Source organism: Mesoplodon bidens, assembly GCF_964165515.1.
Source record: "Mesoplodon bidens genome assembly, chromosome: 13".
NCBI classification, from domain to species: Eukaryota; Metazoa; Chordata; class Mammalia; order Artiodactyla; family Ziphiidae; genus Mesoplodon; species Mesoplodon bidens.
The window spans coordinates 18,790,924-18,815,575 of NC_138169.1; the positions used below are offsets into that span (position 1 = coordinate 18,790,924).

At 46.6% G+C, this 24,652-nt stretch overlaps 1 protein-coding gene across 1 annotated transcript; it reads right to left on the reverse strand.

Annotated features, from left to right (window-relative positions):
• Positions 1 to 461: 461 nt before the first annotated feature.
• On the reverse strand, positions 462 to 23,424 carry DAO (D-amino acid oxidase). Its single transcript, XM_081252000.1, has 11 exons — positions 23,248 to 23,424; positions 18,864 to 19,066; positions 17,363 to 17,477; positions 15,781 to 15,857; positions 15,069 to 15,134; positions 13,201 to 13,255; positions 11,858 to 11,962; positions 10,833 to 10,915; positions 7,365 to 7,482; positions 6,592 to 6,690; positions 462 to 5,395 (listed from the first exon to the last, which is right to left on the reverse strand). Exons 2-11 carry the CDS (start codon positions 19,055 to 19,057, stop codon positions 5,264 to 5,266), a joined length of 1,044 nt encoding a protein of 347 aa, XP_081108126.1. The 5' UTR covers positions 19,058 to 19,066; positions 23,248 to 23,424; the 3' UTR covers positions 462 to 5,263.
• Positions 23,425 to 24,652: the final 1,228 nt, after the last annotated feature.

Consider the following 24,652-nt stretch of genomic DNA (forward strand, 5'->3'; position numbering starts at 1 on the left):
TTGAACTGTCCAGAAGCTCCTCTTTTCATTACTGGAAATGTCATCTGTTTCTCTCAGTGTTAGGAAAGATTTTAGAAAATGGCAAAAGGTGTTCAGTGTAGCCAGAGTTATATGGTTTCTTTCTTTCCCTTCAAGTATGCTCAGGAATACATAAATGGGATGTGTTGGCAGTGAGATAAAAGAGTATCTTAGAGATGGACTTTGAAATGAATATGGATATGCATTTTTTTTTTTTTTTTTTTTTTTTTTTTTTTTTTTTTTTGCGGTACGCGGGCCTCTCACTGCTGTGGCCTCTCCCGCCACGGAGCACAGGCTCCGGACGCGCAGGCTCAACAGCCATGGCTCACAGGCCCAGCCACTCCGCGGCATGTGGGATCCTCCCGGACCGGGGCACGAACCCGTGTCCCCTGCATCGGCAGGCGGACTGTCAACCACCGCGCCACCAGGGAAGCCCTTGCATTATTTTTAAATAATGTTAAGCAACAGAGAGGCTTGAAGGATAAGATCATCCCTTGGTTACTGCAGTAAACATCAAAGGACTGGGATAACTTTGAGCTGCAAGCAACAGTAAAACCTACCAATAGTAGTTTAACCCATTAGAATATTAATTGTTCATTTGACAACAAGCCCAGAGTCAGAGAGCTCCAGGGAAGGTTCAGCAGCTGAACAATGTCATCAAGGACCCAGCTTCTTTTTGCCTTTCCTCTCTACCGTCCTCTGCATGTTGCCCATTGACCCTGTGTGTGAAACCTCATGGTCACAAAATAGCTGCCAAAGTGCCAGGCATCAAGTTTTTTTCAAAGATGTTAGAATGGGGAAGGAGCAGTCACAAAAGGTTTTCTTTCTAAAGGGTCTGTTGTTTTTGGTTGGAAAGGGAAATCCCGCAGCAGATTTACCATTGCTTTGCATTGGTCAAACCTGGGTCGCATGCCCATCCCAGCATGAGCCCTCCCCTAGGGCTGGGGAAGGAACGGCCTATCTCCCACAGGATCAAGGGATACCCACAGCCTCTTGAACACAAAATTGAGATTCTGGTAGAAGGAAGACAATAGTGGTGGGATGGGAGATAGTTGAGAGAAACCTTGACAGAGTTCTCATCAAGGCTGTTTTAGTTGCAAGGAATAGAAATTGTACTCAGATTAATTCAAATCAAGCAGTACAGCTTTAATATAAGACTGGGAACAGTAGTTAATTTCCTGGGGACTATAAATGCGGGAAACGGAAGTGTAAGGAATGACAGGAAGAGGGGAAGGTTGTGGCAGAGTATGGGACATAGGGGGCGGCTACTACTCAGCTCCAGTTGATTTTGTTGTATCGTAGAATCGCCTGATTTTCAAGACAGGAATCTGGATTCTTATGTGAAATCTCCAAATTTTAGTATGTTAGATCAATTTTTTTTTAATTTTATTATGTTGGATTGTCTAAATTTTTAAATGTGTGGCTCCAATAAAATTCATCTGTAGGCCAGATTTGGTTGATGGGTGACCAGTTTGCAGTCTCTGAAAGGTTAGAAAGTTCGCTGAAATAAATGGAACAGCAACCTGGAGAGCCACCAGGGCCTGAGGCAGCCCTCTGTCTGGGTCCGTGGCCCTGGTTTCTGTCCCTCTCTGCAGACTGACTTCCTACCGACCCCTCATGGCTGCTGCATATGCCTGACTATGCATGTGGCTCGGGCTCACCGGGGCTCGGCTCTGCAAACACATGTGACTCAGCTGTTCGGTGTCCCACTTCTAAAGTCTCAGGAGAGAAAGCTGATTGTCCCAGTTCAGTGTTGGTTCCAATCCTGGTCCAGTCAGTTGGGTCAGGAAGAGGTGGGATCAAGAGGCACGAACATGGCAGCTTTGGCCATGACAACTACTGGTGGCACAGACAATTAATGGTATGCCTAGAACCCACAGCAGCACATAGGTAAACTTTGGAGTCTGTTCATTATAACTGTATTTTGGGTCATGTCATGGCATGTGGTCAGTATACATGGAGTATCCACCATGTATCAGCATGAAATTTAACACTGAGGATGCGAAAAAGAATTGAGACATGGTCCTTATCTTCATGCACTCACAGCGTAGTGGGGAGAACGTAGATGGGTGAGACACAGATTGATATGGGCGCTAAAGGAGGAATGCAGAGTATTGTGGGAGGCACACAGGATGCCAATCCCAAAGCTCTAGAACATTCTGAAGCACCTTCCAGCTCTTCAAAGATTCAGTGGTTACAGCCGGATTTAGTCACCGTTGGTACTTTACTATATTCTGGTTCCTTGACATTTGAACATCTGGATACATCACGTATAATCATTCTAAATTAATCAAGAATATTTTGATGATGAACCACTTCAAATACCCCTACCCCCACCATGCCAGAGAACAGAGCGCTTCCCAGATTCATCAGTAAGGACACAGTTCCACCCACAATAGCATCAAAAAGGATAAAACGCTTAGGAATGAATTTAACAAAAGGAGTGCAAGACTTTTGCAAACTACAAAACATTACTGAAAGAAATCAGAGATCTGAATAAATGGAGAAACATTTCATGACCATGGATCAGAAGACTTAAAATTGTTAAGGTGTCAATCAGTACTCCCAAAATTAACCTTATAAATTCAACACAATCCCTGTCGAATTCCCAGCTGGCTTTTTTGGGCAGAAATCGGCAAGCTGATCATAAAATGCATATGGAACTAAAAGGACCCAGAGTAGCCCAAAAATATCTTGAAAAAGAAGAGTAAAGTTGGAGGACTCACACTTCCTGATTTTAAAACTTAACTACAAAGCTACAAGTAATCAAGACAGTGTGGTCCTTGTACAGCAGAAACTAACACAACATTGTAAAGTAATTATACTCTAATAAAGATGTATTTAAAAAAAAAGACAATGTGGTCCTGGCATAAGGATAGATATACAGATGAATAGAATAGAGATGAGAGTCTAAAAATAAACCCATACATTTATGGTCAGTTGGTTTTTGACCAAAGTTCCAAAACAATTCAATGAGAAAAGATAAAACTTTTATAAACTCAGCAAGCGGCCAATAATTCATTGTAAATATGGTTGTAGATCACCACTGGGGAAGGAGCAGGACTGTTAAGTGAAGAAAAATGAAGACATCAAGGCAAATGTCCTACAGTGCCATGTGGATTGCAGAATTTCCCCATGCTCCTTCTATTCTGAATTTTGGAATGGAATCAAGAGGAAACCACATTGCAAAGAGGTCTTTACCATTTACAAAAAGAAGGGTCACTTTGGGTCTGAATAGAGACTTTCCTGGCCATGTTTTTTTGTGAGTTCACTGTGTTCTGTGCCCTGGAGTGTTCCTGCTGACAATTAACCTCGACCGGTAGGGGTCGCTTTCCCTGGGGAATTTTAGGATGGGCAATCACTTTAGTCAAAAATGGTGTTCCAGGGGTTCCCTGGTGGCGCAGTGGTTGAGAGTCTGCCTGCCAATGCAGGGGACACGGGTTCGTGCCCCGGTCCAGGAAGATCCCACATGCCGTGGAGCGGCTGGGCCCATGAGCCATGGCCGCTGAGCCTGCGCGTCCGGAGCCTGTGCTCTGCAATGGGAGAGGCCACGACAGTGAGAGGCCCGCGTACCGCAAAAAAAAAAGGTGTTCCAGGGCTTCTCTGGTGGCGCAGTGGTTGAGAGTCCGCCTGCTGATGCAGGGGTCGCGGGTTCGTGCCCCCGTCCGGGAGGATCCCACATGCCGCGGAGCGGCTGGGCCTGTGAGCCATGGCCGCTGAGCCTGCGCGTCCGGAGCCTGTGCCCCGCAACGGGAGAGGCCACAGCGGTGAGAGGCCCGCGTACCACAAAAAAAAAAAAAAAAAAAAAAGGTGTTCCACTCCAAGCACCAGAAAGTGTCCCTGACTCCAGTCTGGTGAGAGTCCCCTGATCTTGGCCCAAATGTGGCTGTGAGGAGGAGAGACCTGGTTCCTTTACAGTGTGTTTGCAGAAGTAGTTGGGGAGGAGGCCAACCAATTCCTTCATAACTATATATTTCCCCCCAACCTGGGATTCATTGTTTCATGGTGGTTGAAAGTGAGGCACTGGAATCACATAATTTCTGGCCCTGAATCTCCATTCTACCCCTTCCCAGCTGCTGACCTTGTATTGCCTCTCTGTGCCTTGGTCTTCTCACCTACGAAATGGGAATAATAGATACGTCATGGGGGTGGTGGGGGTAGGTTGTAAGGAATAAATGAGTAATGTTTGTAAGAGTTGAGCACTGGTAGCCAGTTAGAATGCAAAAAATTATAACTATAATAAAAATAATAATTGTTGTTATTATGATTAGGGCAGGAATTCTAAGATCTTGGCTCTTATACCCTCTGCTTAGCTTAGGGCCAGGCAAAATCTTCATGGCAGATGCTCCATGAAGAGCTCATCAGGTGAAATGACATGGATATAGATGGCATGGGCCAACAAGACCTCTTCACAGCACATAGGGTGTCACTGGTCCCACATGCATGAGGAATACTAGGCTCTGGTTTTTACCAAAGCCCCGGAGGGATAAAAATTCACCTCAGAGGCTGAGGCAGATAATTAGGGATGAAGATGCTAAGGTGCCATCTGGGCTCATTCAAAGCTCTGAAAAACATCTGGAAACCTGTTTGCTATCCCAGAGCGTGCTAGCCAGAAGGTAAGGGACACGTTCAATCTGCTTGGTGAATTTAGTTATCTATAGAGGGGCTCCTTTGGGGATGACCCCCAAGGGGTCCTCCTCAAGGGTTACATAGTGCCCGTGGGGCCACTAGTGGGCAGCTGAAGCCATTAGGAGTCCTGGATGTGGAACAGGCATTACATGTTGCTAGTTCAATGGCTCTCCTCTTCTGCCTTCTCCATACCCCAGTTCTATGTATAAATTCCTGCAGTGAAATCTGATACAAGTTACCTCAAGTGCATTCTGTGACCTTAGAGAACCAAGGTTGCAACCACCTCCATCACCCAGATCTCCCTCACTCGGGGCTCCCTCACAGCCTCCCTCACTCAGAGCTCCTTCGCCACTTGGATATTCTGAGTTTTCCTTCCTCTGAGGACTCATGGGATAACAGCCTCCAGCTGTTCTTAATGTCAGGCCTGGAGAGGGTGGAGAGACCTCAGCCATCAGAGGGCGCAGGACTCTCCTTCAGGAATTGACCTTGTGGTTTCCTCTCACCTTGTGCTTCTTGCAAAAAGGAGTCAGGTAGAGTGGGGGGTTAACAGTGGGATGATTAGTTGGCTGAGGGGAGCAGGGAGTTTTTGTGGGGGAGGCGGAGGTCACTGGCATCTTCAGAGGTGGGATGGTGGCATCCTCAGCAAATTCCTTTCTTCCAGGATTTTCCCAAAGATCTTGGCCACCTCCAGGGCACAGCCCCAGTGGATGGTGAGCCCATAGCCTCCGTGGCCATAGTTGTGGATGACCTGGGAGAGGCAAGAGAGAAGGTCCCTAGAAGATTCAGGAGCTTCCTGAAGTATCCTAGGTAAGCCTGGTGGTACCAGAGCTCCTCTTGGTACCATCCCTGGTGGGATGTGGGAACCCCTGGAAGGGTAGTCAGGGGGAGTGTTTGGGGAGTTGGAGGTCAACACCCTAGACTCCTCTTCTGTTTAGGAGGCAGACCTGCTTTAAGCACTCAACACAGAAAAAGTAGAATCACCTGGAACTTGAGGTCTGAGATTCCCCCCACCACATCAAATTATTTGAAGTTCCCTAAATCACTTTCCTTTTTCCCATCCTGCTCCAGACAGGATGTTAATAGGTAGACTCTTCTACCCACCAAAGAAAAGAAGGGGCGCTGTATGGATGGACCCTGGAGAGAGGCAAGACGCCAGGGGTCTTTTTCAAAGCTAAAACCATCAGCAGGGAGTTCAACTCTATCTGTGACTCTCCCCCCAACCCCACTGCTATACACACACACACACACGCATACACACACACACACACACACACACATATGACCTCTCTACAGACAGACACACAACACTCTATGGACACATGACACATACACAAAACTCCTCTATACACCCCACCTCCAAAGGATCAGAATGAAGGAGGAAGGGTGACCTAGATTCCTTCAGCCCAGGACAACCCCTCCCTTTTCAATAAGGCCAATTCCTAGCCCATGAGAGAGGACACGAGAGGGGAACCCAGAGAGATGATGGAGCAGCCACAACGTGGACATGTGGGAAATGGCTCTGGACTCAGATTCAAACCACATCCCAGCCTTGCCCCTCCCCACTGGTCTGATGTAGGCAAGTTGACTTCCACTTCTGGGAACCCCAGTTTGCTCATCTGAAGCATGGGGTGAACAGTCCCTATCCCAAAGAGCTGTAGGGGAGATTCAGTTAGGTCATTCTTGTCGTGGACACAAAGTAGATGCTCAATAAAGTCCCCTTTTCCTTCTATTCGACCACAGGCTCTAGCAAATTGAGGCACTGCCCTCTATGTAAACTTGAGCAGGCCCTTTACCATCACTGAGCCTCAGTTTCCCCATTTATAGAGGAGGGGATATTAGCCACCACTGCCCCCACCTGAGGTCAGCATGACTGTTCCCCTCAAAATGCCAGAGACTTCTTAGGAGTTGGGGGATGGCATTGCTTTCCTTGCCAGGAGAGCATACCTCTGTGTTTGAAGATCCAACATGAAGCTGTTCTCTTTCTAGTCGAACCTGGGGGCGTACTGGCCGGAAGCCAGTGCATTCACTAACAATTTTTGCATCCTGGAAAGAAAATTGTTGGTAATTCATCTCTGGATTTTTTTTTTTCTGATGCCATTTTTAGGTGATAGAGAGTTAACTTTTGGAACTTCATTACCATCACCACCACCACCACTATCATAGTCACTTTTGTTAATTACCACTAAGATCATCACCACCTTTATTGGCCACCAACATCATTACTATCCTACTACCATCTCACCACCAGTTCTATCAACTATCCCATCTTTATCAGTCACCGTCCCCACCAACCACCACCATAATATCGCCTCATCACTATCATTATCACCACTCTCAGCGTTTTCATCACCCTCAACACCAACCACTACTTCCATCCTTGTCTTCATGACCATCACTATTGTTATCACCACTAGCAGGCAATTGTGAAAACTGAGATTTCTGCAACAAATACATCTGCTCCTTGTGAAGACAGACTAAGGTTTTTAAGGGATGTCACCTCAAGAGAGAGCAACTCTTAGCCATGACCAGATAGGTTTCATCAACCCACAGCAGGACTTCCCTGTACATTGTCAAATTCGGGTATAATCCAGAGTCCCTTGTTGAAATTATTTTGTCCAGTTATCCCAGTCATGATATCTTCCCATCTTCAAGTGTCCTTATGATCATCAAACTGCTAGGATCCTGGTCTAGGGCACTGATATCTCTCCCCACCTTACCTTCAGTGTGGGCTCCAGTCTGCAGCAGCCTTCCCAAATGGTGTTGTGGTCCTGGATATTGTTTGTCTCACTCCAGTTCCCCAGCTGGAAGATGCCTCCAAGAGTCACTGCCTGGATCCTTGATAAAAGTGGGCAGGGTCAAGGATGAAGGAAAACGAAATCTTTGAGATAACGGGGGGAGGGTCATTGCCATGCTCACCCTTACCACCATGTTTGCCTAAATCAACTTCAACATTATCATCCCACAGGTATCAAAAACAGATTTATGGTTACCAAAGGGAAACATAGCGGGGAGTGATAATCAAGAGCTTGGGATGAACACACACACACTACTATATATAAGATAGATAACTAACAAGGACCTACTGTGTAGCACAGGGATGTATAACCTATTGTGTAGCAATAGTTTATTGCAGACTACTCAATAGTCTGCAATAATCTATATAAGAAAAGAATCTAAAAAAGAATGAACATATGTATATGTATAGATGAATCACTTTGCTATATACCTGAAACTAACACAATATTGGAAATCAACTATACTCCAAAAAAATTAAAATATTAAATAAACTTAAAAAAACATTATAATCTCTGCTAATAATACCATCAAAAAGAATAAAATACCTAGGAATAAACCTACATAAGGAGGTAAAAGACCTGTATTCAGAAAACTATAAGACACTGATGAAAGAAATCAAAGATGACACAAACAGATGGAGAGATATACCATGTTCTTGGATTGCAAGAATCAATATTGTGAAAATGACTATACTACCCAAAGCAATCTACAGATTCAGTGCAATCCCTATCAAATTACCAATGGCATTTTTTACAGAACTAGAACAAAAAATCTTAAAATTTGTATGGAGACACAAAAGACCCCGAATTGCCAAAGCAATCTTGAGGGGAAATAATGGAGCTGGAGGAATCAGACTCCCTGACTTCAGACTATACTACAAAGCTACAGTAATCAAGACAATATGGTACTGGCACAAAAACAGAAGTATAGATCAATGGAGCAGGATAGAAAACCCTGAGGTAAAGCCATGCACCTATGGTCAACTAAGCTCTGACAAAGTAGGCAAGGATATACAGTGGAGAAAAGACAGTCTCTTCAGTAAGTGGTGCTGGGAAAACTGGACAGCTACAGGTAAAAGAATGAAATTAGAACACTCCCTAACACCATACACAAAAATAAACTCAAAATGGATTAAACACCTAAATGTAAGACTGGACACTATAAAACTCAGAGGAAAACATAGGAAGAACACTCTTTGACATAAATCACAGCAAGATCTTTTTTGACCCACCTGCTAGAATAATGGAAATAGAAACAAAAATAAACAAATGGGACCTCATGAAACTTAAAAGCTTTTGCTTTTAAGCAAAAGCAAACTATAAACCGCAAAGGAAAGTGTAAACAAGATGAAAAGACAACCCTCAGAATGGGAGAAAATATTTGCAAACAAATCAACGGACAAAGGATTAATCTCCAAAATATATAAACGGCTCATGCAGCTCAATATTAAAAAAACAAACAACCCAATCAGAAAATGGGCAGAAGACCTAAATAGACATTTCTCCAAAGAAGACATACAGATGGGCAAGAGGCACATGAAAAGCTGCTCAACATCACTAATTATTAGAGAAATGCAAATCAAAACTACAATGAGGTATCCCCTCACACTGGTTAGAATGGGCATCATCAGAAAATGTACAAACAACAAATGCTGGAGAGGGTGTGGAGAAAAGGGAACCCTCTTGACTGTTGGTGGGAATGTAAACTGATACAGCCACTATGGAGAAGAGTATGGAGGTTCCTTAAAAAACTAAACATAGAATTACCATATGACCCAGCAATCCCACTACTGGGCATATACCCAGAGAAAACCATAATTCAAAAAGACACATGCACCCCAGTGTTCATTGCAGCACTATTTACAATAGCCAGGTTATGGAAGCAACCTAAATGCCCATTGACAGATGAATGGATAAAGATGTGTCACATATATACAATGGAATATTACTCAGCCATAAAAAGGAACAAAATTGGGTCATTTGTAGAGATGTGGATGGACCTAGAGACTGTCATATAGAGTGAAGTAAGTCAGAAAGAGAATAACAAATATCATGTATTAATGCATACATGTGAAATATAGAAAAATGCTACAGATGAACCGGTTTGCAAGGCAGAAATAGAGACACAGATATAGAGAACAAATGTACGGACACCAAGGGGGGAAAGCGTGGGTGGTGGTGGGGGGGATGAACTGGGAGATTAGGATTGACATATATACATTAATATGTATAAAATAGATAACTAAGAAGAATCTGCTGTATAAAAAAAATAAAATTCAAAAAAATAATCACTGCAATTGCCATTGTCATTACCATCAAACACCACCACCTCCACCATCACCATTAACATCACTATCATCATTGTTGTCCCTTCTAATGTACAGCATAGTCATGATAGTTAACAATACTGTATTATGTACTTGAAAGTTGCTAAGAGAGTAGGTCTTTAATGTTCTCACCACACCCACAAAAAGACTATAGTTATGTGGTTGATGGATGCGTTAACTAACCTTATTGTGATAATCATTTCACAATATATACATATATCAAATCATCGTGTTGTACGTTTTAAATGTACACAATGTTATATGTCAATTATATCTCAATAAATCTGGGAAAAACATTGTCATCTCCATCAACAACATCATCTTCACTACTGCCTTCTTTGCTACCATTAATATATCACCATCAATCCCGCTCACCATTTCCACCACCACCATTAGCATTGCCATTGATACCATCATCTCCGCCACACCACTGACATCGCCGTTGAGGCAGTCAGCACAGTCACAACATTAACATGGCCTTTGAGACTGTCATCTCTGCCATATTATTAAAAGTCATCATTGGTAAGTGTCATCTTCATCAGCACCAACTGCCACCCCCAACTCCCACTCACCACCACCGTCAACACTGATCTCCTCCTCTTCTGTAACAATACTATCTCCACTACCACCATTCCTCTATCCACATTATCATCATCATCAACCCCACCACCACCACCATTATTGCCGTTCACAACACTGCTGGTGTCACTGCCATCACATCCACTGCCTTTGTCTCCAGCATCACCACTACTGTCATCCCAGATTATGTTCAAGATAGAAGCCAGGAGCCCAGGGGAATTCCCTGGTGGTCCAGTGGTTAGGACTCTGCACTTTCACTACCGAGGGGCTGGGTTCGGTCCCTGGTCGGGGATCGCACAAGCCGCGCAATGTGGCAGTTAAGGCTGAGTCCTGCCTTCCCAGAGGTTTAACGGCTCAACCTCACTTAAAAGCATTGGAGGAAAAAACCTGAAAAGACTTAAGAAAGAGCCCTGGAGCAGGCAGCGGGGGCATAAAAAGAGCAGGAAGGTGCTCCCTCTTCTGACCTACAATATCAGATTTTTACCCTGGGATGATGTATGGGGACTTATAGATGCCTCTCTCTGGGTCATGGGAAAGAATAAAGTGCTTCATCCATGGGGCATCCACCTGTTGATTGAAGACAGAGAAGTCTCATCAGAAGAGTTAAATCAGTGGGCTGCCATCACCTGCTCCCCTCTATGACCAGATGTTCTGACAACAGCAGCAAAGTCATTCCTTAGCCCTCAATGACCCCTCTGTCCCAAGTCTGCACCAGACTGCTTGCTTTTGTAGGAAGAGCTGCCCTGATCAGAGAGCTACCCCAGTCCCTGAAGCATCACACATTCTCATCCACAGAAAAGCCCAACACGTGTAAATGCACGTATACATTAGCCCACCTCGGGAACACACATACCTATGAATATGCTCCAGTACTCACATGGGCACACACATGCACACACACCCACAAATAGGCATGCCTCAGGCACATGCACACATACACAGAGCTGGTGTGGAACAATGCTTACACACCTGGGCTCTTAAACCAGGTTACCTGTTCTAATCCCAGTTCCATCACTTACTGTGGTGTGAACTTGTGCAAGTTACTTAATTCCTCCGTGCCTCAGTTTCCCCATCTGTAAGATGGCGATGGCGGTGTGATCGTACCCATCTCAAAGGGTTGCAGCAAGGATCAAATTAATTAACACAGTGGAGTACTTGGGTCTGTGTCTGGCACTTAGTAGGCATTCCATAAATGTTTGCTCTTTCTATTATGGCAGGCATATGCAGCTTCCACATATGGACGGGGACACACACACACACACACACACACACACACACACACACACTCTCTCTCTCTCTCTCTCTCATTAAGAAGAACCTTGCCCAAGAAAGAGTATGTTTGGGAGGGTCGTGTTCCTTCTTCTTGTTTCTTTAACATGCAAATTCCCTGAACACTGGGGGGTTCCTCTAACAGATGTCCCCCATTCAGCCTCTATCTTCGGAGATGAAATAAAGAAGCAGAAACAATCTTTCTGTCAACAAAAGCTCATCCCTCACCTTCAGACTCACCTTAATGATCTGCCCCCGGCCTGGCTGCAGCAGGGGATCTGGTTGCAAAGCCCCAGCCCATACCCCAGTGCAGTTGAGAATCACATCAGCGCCTCCTCTTGCCACCTGGTAGCAACCAACAGGGCAGGTGGGATGGGAGGGGATGAGGACCTTAGTATCCCTTGCATCCTCCCAGCCTGCAACTCTCTGCTCCCTGTGGAACAGCCAGGAGGGGACTCAGCGAGGAACCCATGGACCTGCCTCCAAATTCTGCTCTGCCATTTACCTACTGTGTGACCTCAGAAATGTCCCATCACCTCCTCAAGTTTCAGATCAGATTCCTTAGCTATAAAATGGGGCTGGTAACATCTGTTCATAGTGTGCTGTGAGGCTCCAGTATGACTCTGCCTATAGAAGTGTTGGGAAAAGAATACTATGGAAGGGGGAAACCTTCTTGGAACCTTCTAGAAGAAGTCAGAAAGGACACAGAGATAGTCTTCTCCCTCCTTCTGACTCCTTTCTGTTTCATTCTCTTGTCTTCTGCTCTGCCAAGACATCTGAGGAAGGCACATTGGAAGCCCCAGCTCCGTGCATTGTATGGGAAGCTCCACAGCTCAAGGATGTAGCATCATGGGCACCCAAACTCCCAGCCCAGCCCCAGTGACTCCCCTCACAGGTCAGTCCTGGGTCACACTGCTGTTTTTCATGAGCTGGTGTTTGCCACACTGGGCTGTGAGCCCCTTGGGATTGAGAACTGTGTCTAAGTCAAGTATGTATTCCAAGTGCCCCTCAGGGCTTGACCTACAGCAGACGCTCGTACACGTTAGTGGCTGCAAGTACAAGAGTCTGCCATGTGCCAAGCACTATTCTGGGTACTGAGATTAAGTGAGGTCATACAGCAAAGCTCCTGGTACATAGCCAGTACCTGCTGATGGTAGCTGCTACTGTCATTATTATTGATGGTGGTGTCACTCTGGAGGTAGGTCAGTGGAGGGCCTTGACTTTGTAGGAACATCATCCCAGATGTTGGTAAGAAGCAACCAAGCATCCGGAACTTGGGGGTGTGGTACAGCTGATATTGAGAAGAGGCAGCCAGCTCTCTGGCCCTAATACTCACTGAGGCTCAGATAGAGATATAGCCCCTATATGGCCACCATGATCCCACTGTCCCTTTGCTTCTGACACCAACATCAAGGCAGAATGCCTGAGTCCTTCTGGGATTAAAAATAGACCTAGAATCTGGGACAGACCTCAAAGGGATGCTAAGAGCCTGAGAAGGGGCCCCCCAACCCTGCAACAGGAAGCAAAGGCCTCCCCTCTTCTCCTCTCTCCCCCATCCAGCCCCTTCCAGCCCAGCAGCTCACCTCTTCAAAAGACTCCACCTTCCTTAGGAGGAATTTCACTCCTCTCTCAGTTAACCTGGGATGATCAAACACACAAAAAAAATCTAGTATTCAGTTCTCTGTCCCATCCCTCCAAGAGGATGGCATGGGGGACATTTCCCAAAGAACCTCTTGTGGATGTTAGTCCCACAGGATGCTTCTTGAGAATATGGCTGTGTAGTCCAGTTCACGAGCACCTTGATGGACTAGTGGTCCACGAAATGTCCCTTGGGAAACCTGAGATGGTCCAAGCCCCATGCTGGGCAGATGAAGATGGGAGAAGGGCCTTGCTGAAAGTCATACAGTGAGTCTATGATGGGATTAGGACTCAAACCCAGGCCTCTCACTACCACCACCCTGCTTTGTATTATCAAAGGGAATGAGACGCAGGGTGGAGGAGGGGCAGGGTTGGGCCAAAGCCGAATTGCTTCTTTATCTGAAGCAGAGCATGAGGAAGGAGGTGCGCTGGGGACACCCACCCCTCCCTAAATTTCACAGAGAAAAAAAATGTATGTCACTCTTAGAAATATAGTAGAAACATTGAAAGAATAGGAAGTAAACCACATGCAAGTTAAAGCATAATATCAGGGTTATTTTATCCACATGGTTTCCTCAAGATAGAAAATCTGGGAGCATTCTTTCCTGGAAGGGGCTGGATAAGAGTCATAAGTGTCCCAAGGTTAGGAGACATAACCATGTTTTAATACAATGGTTTCCAAACCTGGCTGATAATTACAATCACTCAGGGAACTTCTTACAATACAAATTTCTGAGCCCCACTCCAGAGAATCGGATTCAGTGGATATAAAGTGAGGTCCTGAAATCTATATTTTTAAAAACCTCCCCAAGTCATTTGATAAAAGCCACCATCCATTCCAGTTTTTTTTTAATCTTAATAAAATAATAATATATAGGAAATATATGGAATCTTCCTTAATATGAATGTATGTGAATATGAATACAAATTGTATCTCTCAAGCTAATGTTTGCCAATGTAGAACACTACAAGATTCCTATCAACATAAGGAACAAGACAGGGACATCCTCTATCATCTGTATTAGTTAGTGTTATTCTAGAGGTACAGCAATTAGACAAGAAAAAAAATGAGGTGTAAAAATAAAAACCGACTTCCCTGGTGGTGCAGTGGTTAAGAATCCTCCTGCCAATGCAGGGGACACGGGTTCGAGCCCTGGTCCGGGAAGATCCCACATGCTGCAGAACAACTAAGCCCATGTGCCACAACTACTGAGCCTGCACTCTAGAGCCCGTGAGCCACAACTACTGAGCCTGCACTCTAGAGCCCGTGAGCCACAACTACTGAGCCTGCATGCCACAGCTACTGAAGCCTACGTGCCTAGAGCCCGTGCTCTGCAACAAGAGAAGCCGCTACAATGAGAAGCCTGTGCACCGCAATGAAGAGTAGTCCCTGCTCACCGCAGCTAGAGAAAGCCCGCGCGCAGCAAGGAAGACCCAATGCAGCCAATAAATAAATTAATTGATAAAAATTTTTTAAATTAAAAAAACAACTTATGTTTTGTAGATGATGTAAATATATCTGGAAAACTTAAGAGAATCTATTTAAAGCTATTACACAGCCATCACAGATTTTAGTAAGGCTGATAATAAATACTGTATCACATGTAAGAAGCTTTCCAGGTGGCTCCAACAAGGTGTGGAAGCCACTGTCTTAGTGCACAGAGGTGGTCAGGAACAAGGATAGCTCCCACCAAACCTAAAGGTTTTCATCAACATTTGGGGTTGGTCAATACAAAGACAAATCCCATGAACAATCCACTACAGCCCTGGTCCCTGGGAGGTGCTTTCCTCAAAGTGAAGCTGAAAATCTCACCTTTCCGTCAGCCACTGCAGATACTTCCTTCCCTCCAGAATCAGGCTTGTGTTGAACCAGCCATAGCTAGAGTCACAGTAGGCAAAAGGTGAGAATAAAGGATCAGAATCACAGCTATATTTGAAAGCTATCATATGGAGGTGGAAGCTGTCACATTCTTTGGGCCCCCAAAGGGTGGAGCAAGGACCACTGGGTGACATTCAAGGAGGAAGTGGTTTTCAGCTCTAAGCAAGGGAATATTTTCTATCAGACAAAGCCATTCCTGACATTGGGGTGTGCAAGTGGAGATGAATGTGCATCTGTAGAGAGGGTTTAGACATGGGGTGAGGTGAAGAGAGGACCAGAGAGGCATCAGGCTATAGCGAAAAGAATAGAGGGGTTTGGACTGGGTTGGAATCCCATTCTGGTCACTTGGCTGTGTGACCTGGGGAAGGGACTTGGCCTCTCTGAAGCTCAGTTTCCTCATCTACAAAATAGGGTAGTGTTCTGGAACTTCTGGGCTTGAGATCTATGATTCCGTATCCCCTGCCTCCCTAGTCTAAGGTGCAGTTTGGGTGGGTGGGCTCTCTGAAAGAGCTGGACAGAGCACCGGGAGACCCGAGTATGGGGCTCTAGACCAGGGATGGAACAGGAAATGTGGTGCCTCCATCTTTTGGACAAGTCTATCTGAACTGTGGGGCCTCAGCTCCTTCACCCATGGCAGTAACCTTACCTGTAATCGGGAAACATGTCCAGCTCTCTCGGAGTCAGCTTCCGAAATCCCAGAACTACATCCTTCCAGTAAGGGTCCTTTAGAAGAAGAGAAGGCGGCACAGGGATGGATGAACATCAATAAGAATGATAATAACAAAAACTTATATAATGTTTTCTGTGTGTAAGGCGCTGTTCCAAGCATTTTACTCATACCAATCCAATAATCTTTACAACAACCCATTGAGGTAGATACTATTTTTAGTTCCATTTTGCAGATGGGCCCATTGAGGCTCAGAGAGGTTAAGTAACTTGTCTAAGGTCACACAGCTAATAAGTGGTGGAGCTGAGATTCGAAGCCACACAGTTTGGCTTCAGAGTCCATGTTCTTAACCATGATGCTATATGAAGGGTAAGAATAAGGCTGAGTGGGCTTCCCTGGTGGCGCAGTGGTTGAGAGTCTGCCTGCCGATGCAGGGGACACAGGTTCGTGCCCCGGTCCGGGAAGATCCCACATGCTGTGGAGTGGCTGGGCCCGTGAGCCATGGCCGCTGAGCCTGCGCGTCCAGAGCCTGCGCGTCCGGAGCCTGTGCTCCGCAACGGGAGAGGCCACAACAGTGAGAGGCCCATGTACCAAAAAAAAAAAAAAAAAAAAAAAAAAAAAAAAGAATAAGGCTGAGGATGAGTGATAGGGTAAGGGGCATAAACAGAGGAGAAAAAAAGGGGCGACAGTGAAGGTCATCAAAGGATGAGAGTGGAAAGTAGCAGAGTGGAGGGTCAGACAACCTGGGGGGAGATTTTGGCCTCACCACTGACCACTTTGAATTCTCTGAGACTCAGTTTTCTTATCTGTATAATGGAGTTAATAATCACTCTTGGAAGGTAACAGATAATGAAAGTAATGCCTTAGCACAGTGCTAGACATTGAATAAACATTCAATGGGAGAACTGGCATGGGATTCTGGGCACCCAGCCAGACCACCCCCTCCAAACAACCTGAGAACATCCCCCATGGCTTTGCCTTTCATTCGAGCTGGGTTCAAATTCGAGCTTTGCCACTTAAAGCTTTGTGAGTTCAAGTAAGTTACCCCAATTCTCGGAGCCTCTAGTTTCTCATCTGCAAAAGGAGGACAATGATAGCACTTACTTCCTGGTTATGATGAAAATTTAATGAGCCATTAGTTATAAAGTGGTTAGGACAGGGCCTGGCACATAGTAAGTACTTTAGAAGTCTGTGCCAGGGTGAGTGTTTTAGTCCATCTTGATGGAAAGTCCTGGAACCTCCAGGGGAGCAGGAAACCTTTTGGCTTCAGCGTCAAGTGCCTCCCACTCCAGGATGTGTCTGTATTTCACCCATACCACCCAAGAAGGGCTAGTTTCCCTGGTTCATCAGAAGATTCTTTGGTCTCTGCCAATTTAATAACAAAGTTGAAAATGAAAATGATTTTGAAAGCAAAAATAGAAATTAAAGTAAACCTGTTTTGAACACAGGAGTCTTTGCCTAAGAGGCTCAAAGTACCACCCCCCACCCCCACCCGCTGCCACACTCTGGTCTCTGATCAAGGCTCTGCCCTACGGTTTATGGTCAGGGACTTCTCACTCACCGGAACGGCTTCACGGAAGAGGTTGTAGCCTGAGATTGGGGCCAGGCCCATGTCTGCAGCGTTGGGAGAACCGATGTGGCTCAGGAGATAGTTGAAGGTCTGCTGGTTCCAGTGCCTAGAAGGATCCCCCAGATCTCAGTCACCTAATGAAAGCTCCAAGGGTTGGCTTGCATGGGGCTGTGGTCAGGTTGGTGGGATGTGTCCAAATCCAGAAATCCCACGTTTACTCTGCAGTGCCCCAAATGCTACAGGTCTTCCCCCTCCCCAAACTTTCTACTATTTTCCCATTAATAGGATAGAGGAGAGGGGTAACAAAGGATGCTCCATCAACATAGAGAACAGTCTTGTGGTTGCCAAGGGGGAGGGGGTTGGTTGGGGGAGGGATGGAGTGAAAGGCTGGGGGATGGCAGATGTAAGCTATTGTATACGGAATGGATAAACAGCAAGGTCCTACTGTATAGCACAGAGAACTATATTCAATATCCTGTGATAAACCATAATGGAAAAGAATATAAAAAAAGAATGTATATATATATATATATATATATATATATATATATGTATAACTGAATCACTTCGCTGTACAGCAGCAATTAACACAACATTGTAAATCAACTATACTTCAAATTAAAAAAAAAAAAGGATGCTCCATCATAACTATTTGGAGCCTACCTCTGGCTTGGGATCACGTAGCTGCGAGTTTAAATGAAAGCTTTGACTGCTTGGGGGACTGTGAGCCCCGTGGTTCAGGCTCACTCTGGGCACCCCCCACTATGAATGCCAGTGGCAGGCATCACCTACTGCTTCTGAACACTTTCTCTCCCTGCCGGGCACACAGCTCAACAACATTTCCTAGACTGCCTTGCAGATAGGTGTGACCATGTGGCTGCGTTCTTGCCAACTGACCCTAACGTCTCCTTCCAGGTGGTCCTCATGCTGTGCTCCTTCTACAGGCACTGGCCCATGAGAACATCAGAAGCCACAAGGAGGATGGCAGAGCCATGAGATGGAAGGAGCCTGGGCCCCTGAATTGCCACCTACTGATCAGGAATACTGGTTTTGGAATTTATGGGCATGAGAATGAAACTTGTGTTTGAGCCGTTACTCATTTGAGGGTTCCTTTGTTGAAGCAGCTGGTGGTTTCTAAACTGACACAGTGACCTCTGCCACTTTGCTAAACTTGAACGTCCATCCACCCACTTAGAGGCGTTCCTGATGGACAGATGCATTGAGCATCCACAGCCACCCGGTTTAGGTGAGGAATGGAGACAAAGCCTCCATCTGTCTGGCACACATGGCTTCTTAGCCTTTCGGCCACGATCAAGTATAGCATCTGTCTGGCCCACAGCAGGGACGATATTTATGCGTATTGTCTTTATAGTATGTCAGGCCAGAGCCTCCACAAAGGGTTGTAATTGGTGACCGGAACCCTGAAAGGGAACATCCTCTCTGCAGACTCAGCCCCTCTGACCCCAGGCCACCTTCTGGGACCCTCACTCACGCCTCCTGTGGGTTGCTGGGCTCGGAGAGGTAGGGCTGCCAGAGGCCGGCAGCCACATCAGTGTTGGTGAGCGGAGTGAAGCGTTCTGCGTAGACCTTCACATCCAGCGACTGCAGGACAGAGTGGTAGCGCTCATGGATGCAGAGGGCGGTGGACAGCCCGATGACGCCTGCTCCGATCACTACCACACGCATCGTGCCAGCCTGCGGGAAGTCAGGGTTGAGGCATGCCACCACCACCATCGCTACCATCCACTGATGGCTTAGAAGATGCCAGACACCGCCCAGCCCTTTTTATACTCGATTCCCTCAGTGGCCCTTACACACGGGAAAACTGAGGCACAGAGAGGCAAAGCAACTTGCCTAAGTTCACACAGCCAGTAAGTGATGCAGCTTTCTCTGGGGACTCTCCTCGAATACCTTGTCCCCAGGCTGGGAAAAAAAAAAGGGCCCAGCAGAGTGCCTGGCCAGCTGTAGTCTGGTTAGTCTAATGGTTAGGACAATGGGCTTCAAATCTCAGATCTCAACTCTGCTCCCTGCTGGCCATGACTTTGGCCAAGATGCTTCTCAAACCTCAAATTCTTCTTCTGGAAAATGAGAAAAATAACTCATGCCCCGGAGAGTAGATGGGAGTTTTCCACAAGATGGCAAATGTAAAAAGCTTAACACAGTGTCTAGTGCAGAAGAAGTGACTTCCTGACATTTGCGGAGCACCTACTGTGTGCCAGCCCCTGCACTAAGCGCTTCCCAAGCGTCATTTCATCTAAGTGTCCCACATTCTTAGAAAGTAGGGGTTGGTGTTATTGGCCCCATTCTACAGATGAGGAAACGAAGGCTCAGAGAGGTGAAATAACTTACCTGAAGTCACACAGCCAGTAAATGGTGCTGCCAGGATTTAATTTTAATTCAAGTAAACTTGATACACACTGCACACCTAGTGTGTGCTAAGCTGGCAGCTAGTGGATGCAGCTGTGAGCAAGTCAGATGCAATGTCTGGCCTCAGAACTCAGATCTTCAGCACATCCCCTCCAGGCCTGCCTTGGGGTGCTTGGCTGGCTGGGTCCTCAGAAGTTTAGAAGACCTACCAGCTTTTGACCTTGAAGCTGCTTGGGCCTGCACAGCAGGGAAATATTCTGCAGGCTCCTGCTAAGGCAGAACAAGGGGACTTTTTGTGCCCGGAAGGGCCAAATTCAACTTTCCCTCCTCTCTGCTCACAGCTCTCCTCCCACAGACCTCGCCTCCTGGCAACTGCGGCCCATGGCCCTGAACGGCAGGACATTCTCAATATGTCCTAGTTTTGTAAAGGGGAAAATGGCTCCAGCCCACAAGAACTGGACTCTGTTGGGGTTTCAGCAGCCAAGTTGGAGATAAAACCAAAAAATGGAAAAGCTTCGTTGCTCTGGGTGATTCTGCTTCCAGACTCGAGCCTGGGCTTAGTTGCAGGGGGACCCTTTCAGAGACCCCTCACCTCCTCCCCCATCCTTTGCCTCAGGAGATGCAATCTCCTCAGCTGTGGAATAGGGTTAACCCCATCTCATGGGGTCAGCCTGAAGATTCAATGACTCGCCTGGTCAAGGTTCCTGGTACAGGGCCTGGCCTCAGTCTGTGGTGGCCTGCTTCTGTCCCCTAGCACCTTGAAAATAACAATAGGAAAAACACTGGCTGTGGAGGAGGGGAGAGGAAGGAGGGAGAGGCAGACCTGGCTTCACTGCCGGCTTGCTGTGTGACCTTGGCCAAGTTACTTCCCTTCTCTGGGCTTTCTGTCTCTGCATATCCTCTGGAGATTTGACCACTTTTTTTTTTTTTTTTTTTTTTTTTTTTGCGGTACGCGGGCCTCTCACTGCTGTGGCCTCTCCCGTTGCGGAGCACAGGCTCCAGACGCACAGGCTCAGCGGCCATGGCTCACAGGCCCAGCCGCTCCGCGGCACATGGGATCCTCCCGGACCAATGCGTGCCCTGCATCGGCAGGCGGGCTCTCAACCACTGTGCCACCAGGGAAGCCCTTGACCACTTTGACATTGACAGTAAGAAGGCAGGAGTGGAGGGTTTTCCTGTATTTTCCAAATTCCCCATAATGAACCCAGGAGGCGGTGTGGCTTGGAGAGGTGGCAGTGGCAGCCCAGGCTGGGGGTTAGACAGCCGGGCTCTGGCACACGCCAGCCGTGTGACCCTGGGTAAGTCACTTCATTTGACTGAGCGAGAGGTTTCTGAGCAGGGAGAAGGAGACTTCAGACCGAAGCCATCACATGGCACGTCTCCAATAACAAGGCTGTGGCAAAGCCTCTGGTTAGAAATGGTGGCACATGCCCAAGAGAAGATCATGAGGGGGGGACCCAGAGGAACTTCTAGAACCAACTGGCCAAGACAAAGAGGGACAGGTAACAGCATAGGGCTCAGTTTCTCCAATGTCTAAAATTCTAAAGATAAGCAAGGTGGCATCGTGCAGAAGGGGAAACTGAGGTTCACAGAAGGGGAGCCACTCAGTCAAAGTCACATGTTTGTGATCAAAAAATTTGTAGAGTCTTGGGATTTAAAAATCTCTGTGAAAGAAAAGACCTGGCAGTGGGGAGATTACAATAGCAGCTGCTAGCTTTTCAACTTCTAGTATGTGTTACTCATTGTGCTAAGAACTTGACATGTGGGACTTTCCTGGCAGCACAGTGGTTAGGAATCTGCCTGCCAATGCAGGGGACATGGGTTTGAGCCCTGGTTTGGGAAGATCCCACATGCCACAGAGCAGCTAAGCCCATGCACCACAACTACTGAGCCTGTGTGCCACAACTACTGAAGCCCTCGTGCCTAGAGCCAGCCCGTACTCCGCAACAAGAGAAGCCACCACAATGGGAAGCCCGTGCACCACAACAAAGAGTAGCCCCCGCTCGCCGCAACTAGAGAAAGCCCACGCACAGCAATGAAGACCCACTGCAGCCAAGAATAAATAAATAAATAAATAAATAAATAAATAAAAAGAAATTGACATGCATTATCTACTTTAATCTTCTAACCCTCAGGGTTGTCCTTATGCCCATTTTACAGATGAGGCAACTGAGGCTTAGGCACCAGCTGGTGAGAAGCAGAGCCCAGGCCGGCCTGACTCTCAAGGCTGTGTGCTTACACCCCGTGCTAATCCCACTATTTGAAAAACCATCAGGTCAAGCAGGCGAAGAAAAACAGTCAAGGCTTCCGAGTCCTGCGTTGAAAAAAAACACGAAATACGAGTACAGGAATTTTATTGTGTTGGTGGTAGGCATAGAATTGAAAAGGGAAAATGTGTGTCCTAAGTCAAGTATCTTAGTTAAATAAATGAATCAGATTTGATACTGATTGTAGCAACCATGTGTGTGTGCGTGCATTTAAGTGGAATATAAATGCATAAGGTTCTTATCAGAATTGGCAGTCAGACTGTAGGATATGACAGAGCCAGCCTCGGGTAAAATCATTCATGCATGTGGGTAATGAACTCCTGGACTCTGCACACAGCTCTGTTATCATTCAACCATTTGCTTGTTGTTGCTGACGTTTTTATTAGTGTTGCAGTTTTCTGCTTTATGCCATTACTTCAAACAAGCGTGCTTGGAGTGTGCATTCAGGAAGATGCAAACAGCTGAAGTTATTACGTGTGCTTGTGTGTGTGTGTGTGTGTGTGTGTGTGTGTAATTGTAATGTCTATGTCTTTGTGGAGTAGGAAGGGAATTTTGGCCGTCTGCCACTTGCCAGACACATAGATGCAGCACAGACATCCTCTTACTTTATCCTCTCAACTGCTCTAAGAAGTTCTATGGACGCAGGACTGAGGTTCAGGGAGAGGAAGTCACTCCCCCAAAGTCACACAGCCAGTGTGGGACAGCATTCGGATCTGGACCCAGTTCTATCTGAGCTTTTCTGTGCTGCGCCATAGAGCTCTTTAGGCGGCCGGCAAGAAATTGGCAGCTGACACCTTCCGCTTACTTTTCAGTCTTGTATTTGTTTGCTTATAAATTCCCTTGTCCCTAGAACGAACCTTGAAGCAGCTCATGCCTTTGATGGCTACATGTGCAAAAAATGGGAAAGACTTGCTTTTTAAAAAAAAAATCAACAAGTTACGGGTGAGGTATTTGAATGAATGTAATCAGCTCCGTGTGGCTAACTCCTGTGAAGCTTCAGAGTTTATCTTTAAAATGGAACAGATTCTGTAAACGCTGGAAAACCAGGCTACAAGCTCCCAGCTCCCAGCCCCCCAAACAATAACAATGACCGTTTATTGAGTACTTGCTATGTGCCAGTTCTGTGCTAAGCCCCTATAGTCATCACCTCTTTTCATACTCAGATTAACCCTGGAAGAGGTGAGTTATGACCCTTATCTTCCATATGAGGAAACTGAAGCTTGGAGAGGTAAAGGCACTTACCTGTGGTCCCTGCAAGGTTGTCACTTCCGTCAGGCTCTAACGTGGACCTTCTCTGTCGACACTGGGAGGACACTCAGATCTGCTGCGCCACCACCCTGCCCCCGCTCACCTGGCGTGCCAAATTTCTGGAGAAAAGAGGCAGCTGCTACGCGTGCAGGGTCCTATCTCCTAAAGGGAGGCTCCTGAGGCTGGGGCGTCTTGTCCTCAGCTGGGACTGGAGCTCAGGGTCAAAGTCTGAAGTTACGGACAGGGCACAGCAAGGGGTGGGGCTGGGCACCACGCTGCTCTCAGGGGCTGGACCTGGACCAGGCTGGGAGACCTCACCTCCCCTCGCTCCGGTCCCTGAAAAGTTGCCTGGCTTTTCTGGCTGATCCTAAGTCCCTGTGGACAGGCCTTTGGGGAGGGAGGGAGGATGGATGGGGGTTCTTGGAGGGCTGATGGGCACAAGGTTTGTCTCCCGGGCCAGCTGGAGACGATCCTCTTTCTTCCCTCTTCCTGCTGCTACCCTGGGGGAGGGGAGTCTGCACAGTGGGGGTGGTCAGCCTGGCAGCCCCTGAGGTGAGGCCAGAGGTATAGGACAGGGGCTCCTAGGGCCAGCCAGCCAGCCTAATGCCATTCTGGGATGCTGGGTGGATGAGGCCAAGGAGAGATTCCAGGCGATGCCTGTTTGGGCTGTAAAGATGTGTCGCTCTTTCTCCTGTATCCCAGAGACACGAATGGCTGGACGCCAGGTCCCTCCTCTGCCAGAGCTAGACCTGGAGCAGTGATTATTAGAGCTCAGAGAGCATCAGGCTCCTCACCGTATGGATGGAGAGACTGAGGCCCAGAGAGAGGGACCAACCAGCCCTGGGTGAAGCATCCTTTGGGTCAGCTTTGAAGGTCCAGCCTGTAACCCCTTACCTTCGGCATTATCAAATAAAAATGTGCAGATGACATAAGAAAATGCATGCAAAATACTAGTGCATACTCTTTTCTCTAATAATAAAAAAGATGGGGTGAACTCCACCTTTTATTTATATGCTTCCATTTCATTTGAATTTTTTTTTTTACAATAGTCATGTGTCACTTTTATATCCCACAACCTTAGGGAAATTCCTTGTGCCTCTAATTCATTATGGGAACATTTAAAAGTTAACAAGAGCTAGCCAGATAACTTTATTCCCATTCCCATTCTAGCAATGATTTGTGTTTTGTGAATTTCAGTGTGCCAGTTCTAAATACTTTACCTGGATTATCTCATTTAATCTGGCAGCAGCCCTAATAGTAGGTGTCGTTATTATTAACTCTCTCTTCCTAGTTGAAATTTAAAAACTTGCTCCCAGTATCCACTATAGCTAAAAATATGTCCATCCTATAACCCAGCAACCCTACTTTTATGTACATACCCAAGAGAAGTAAAGACATC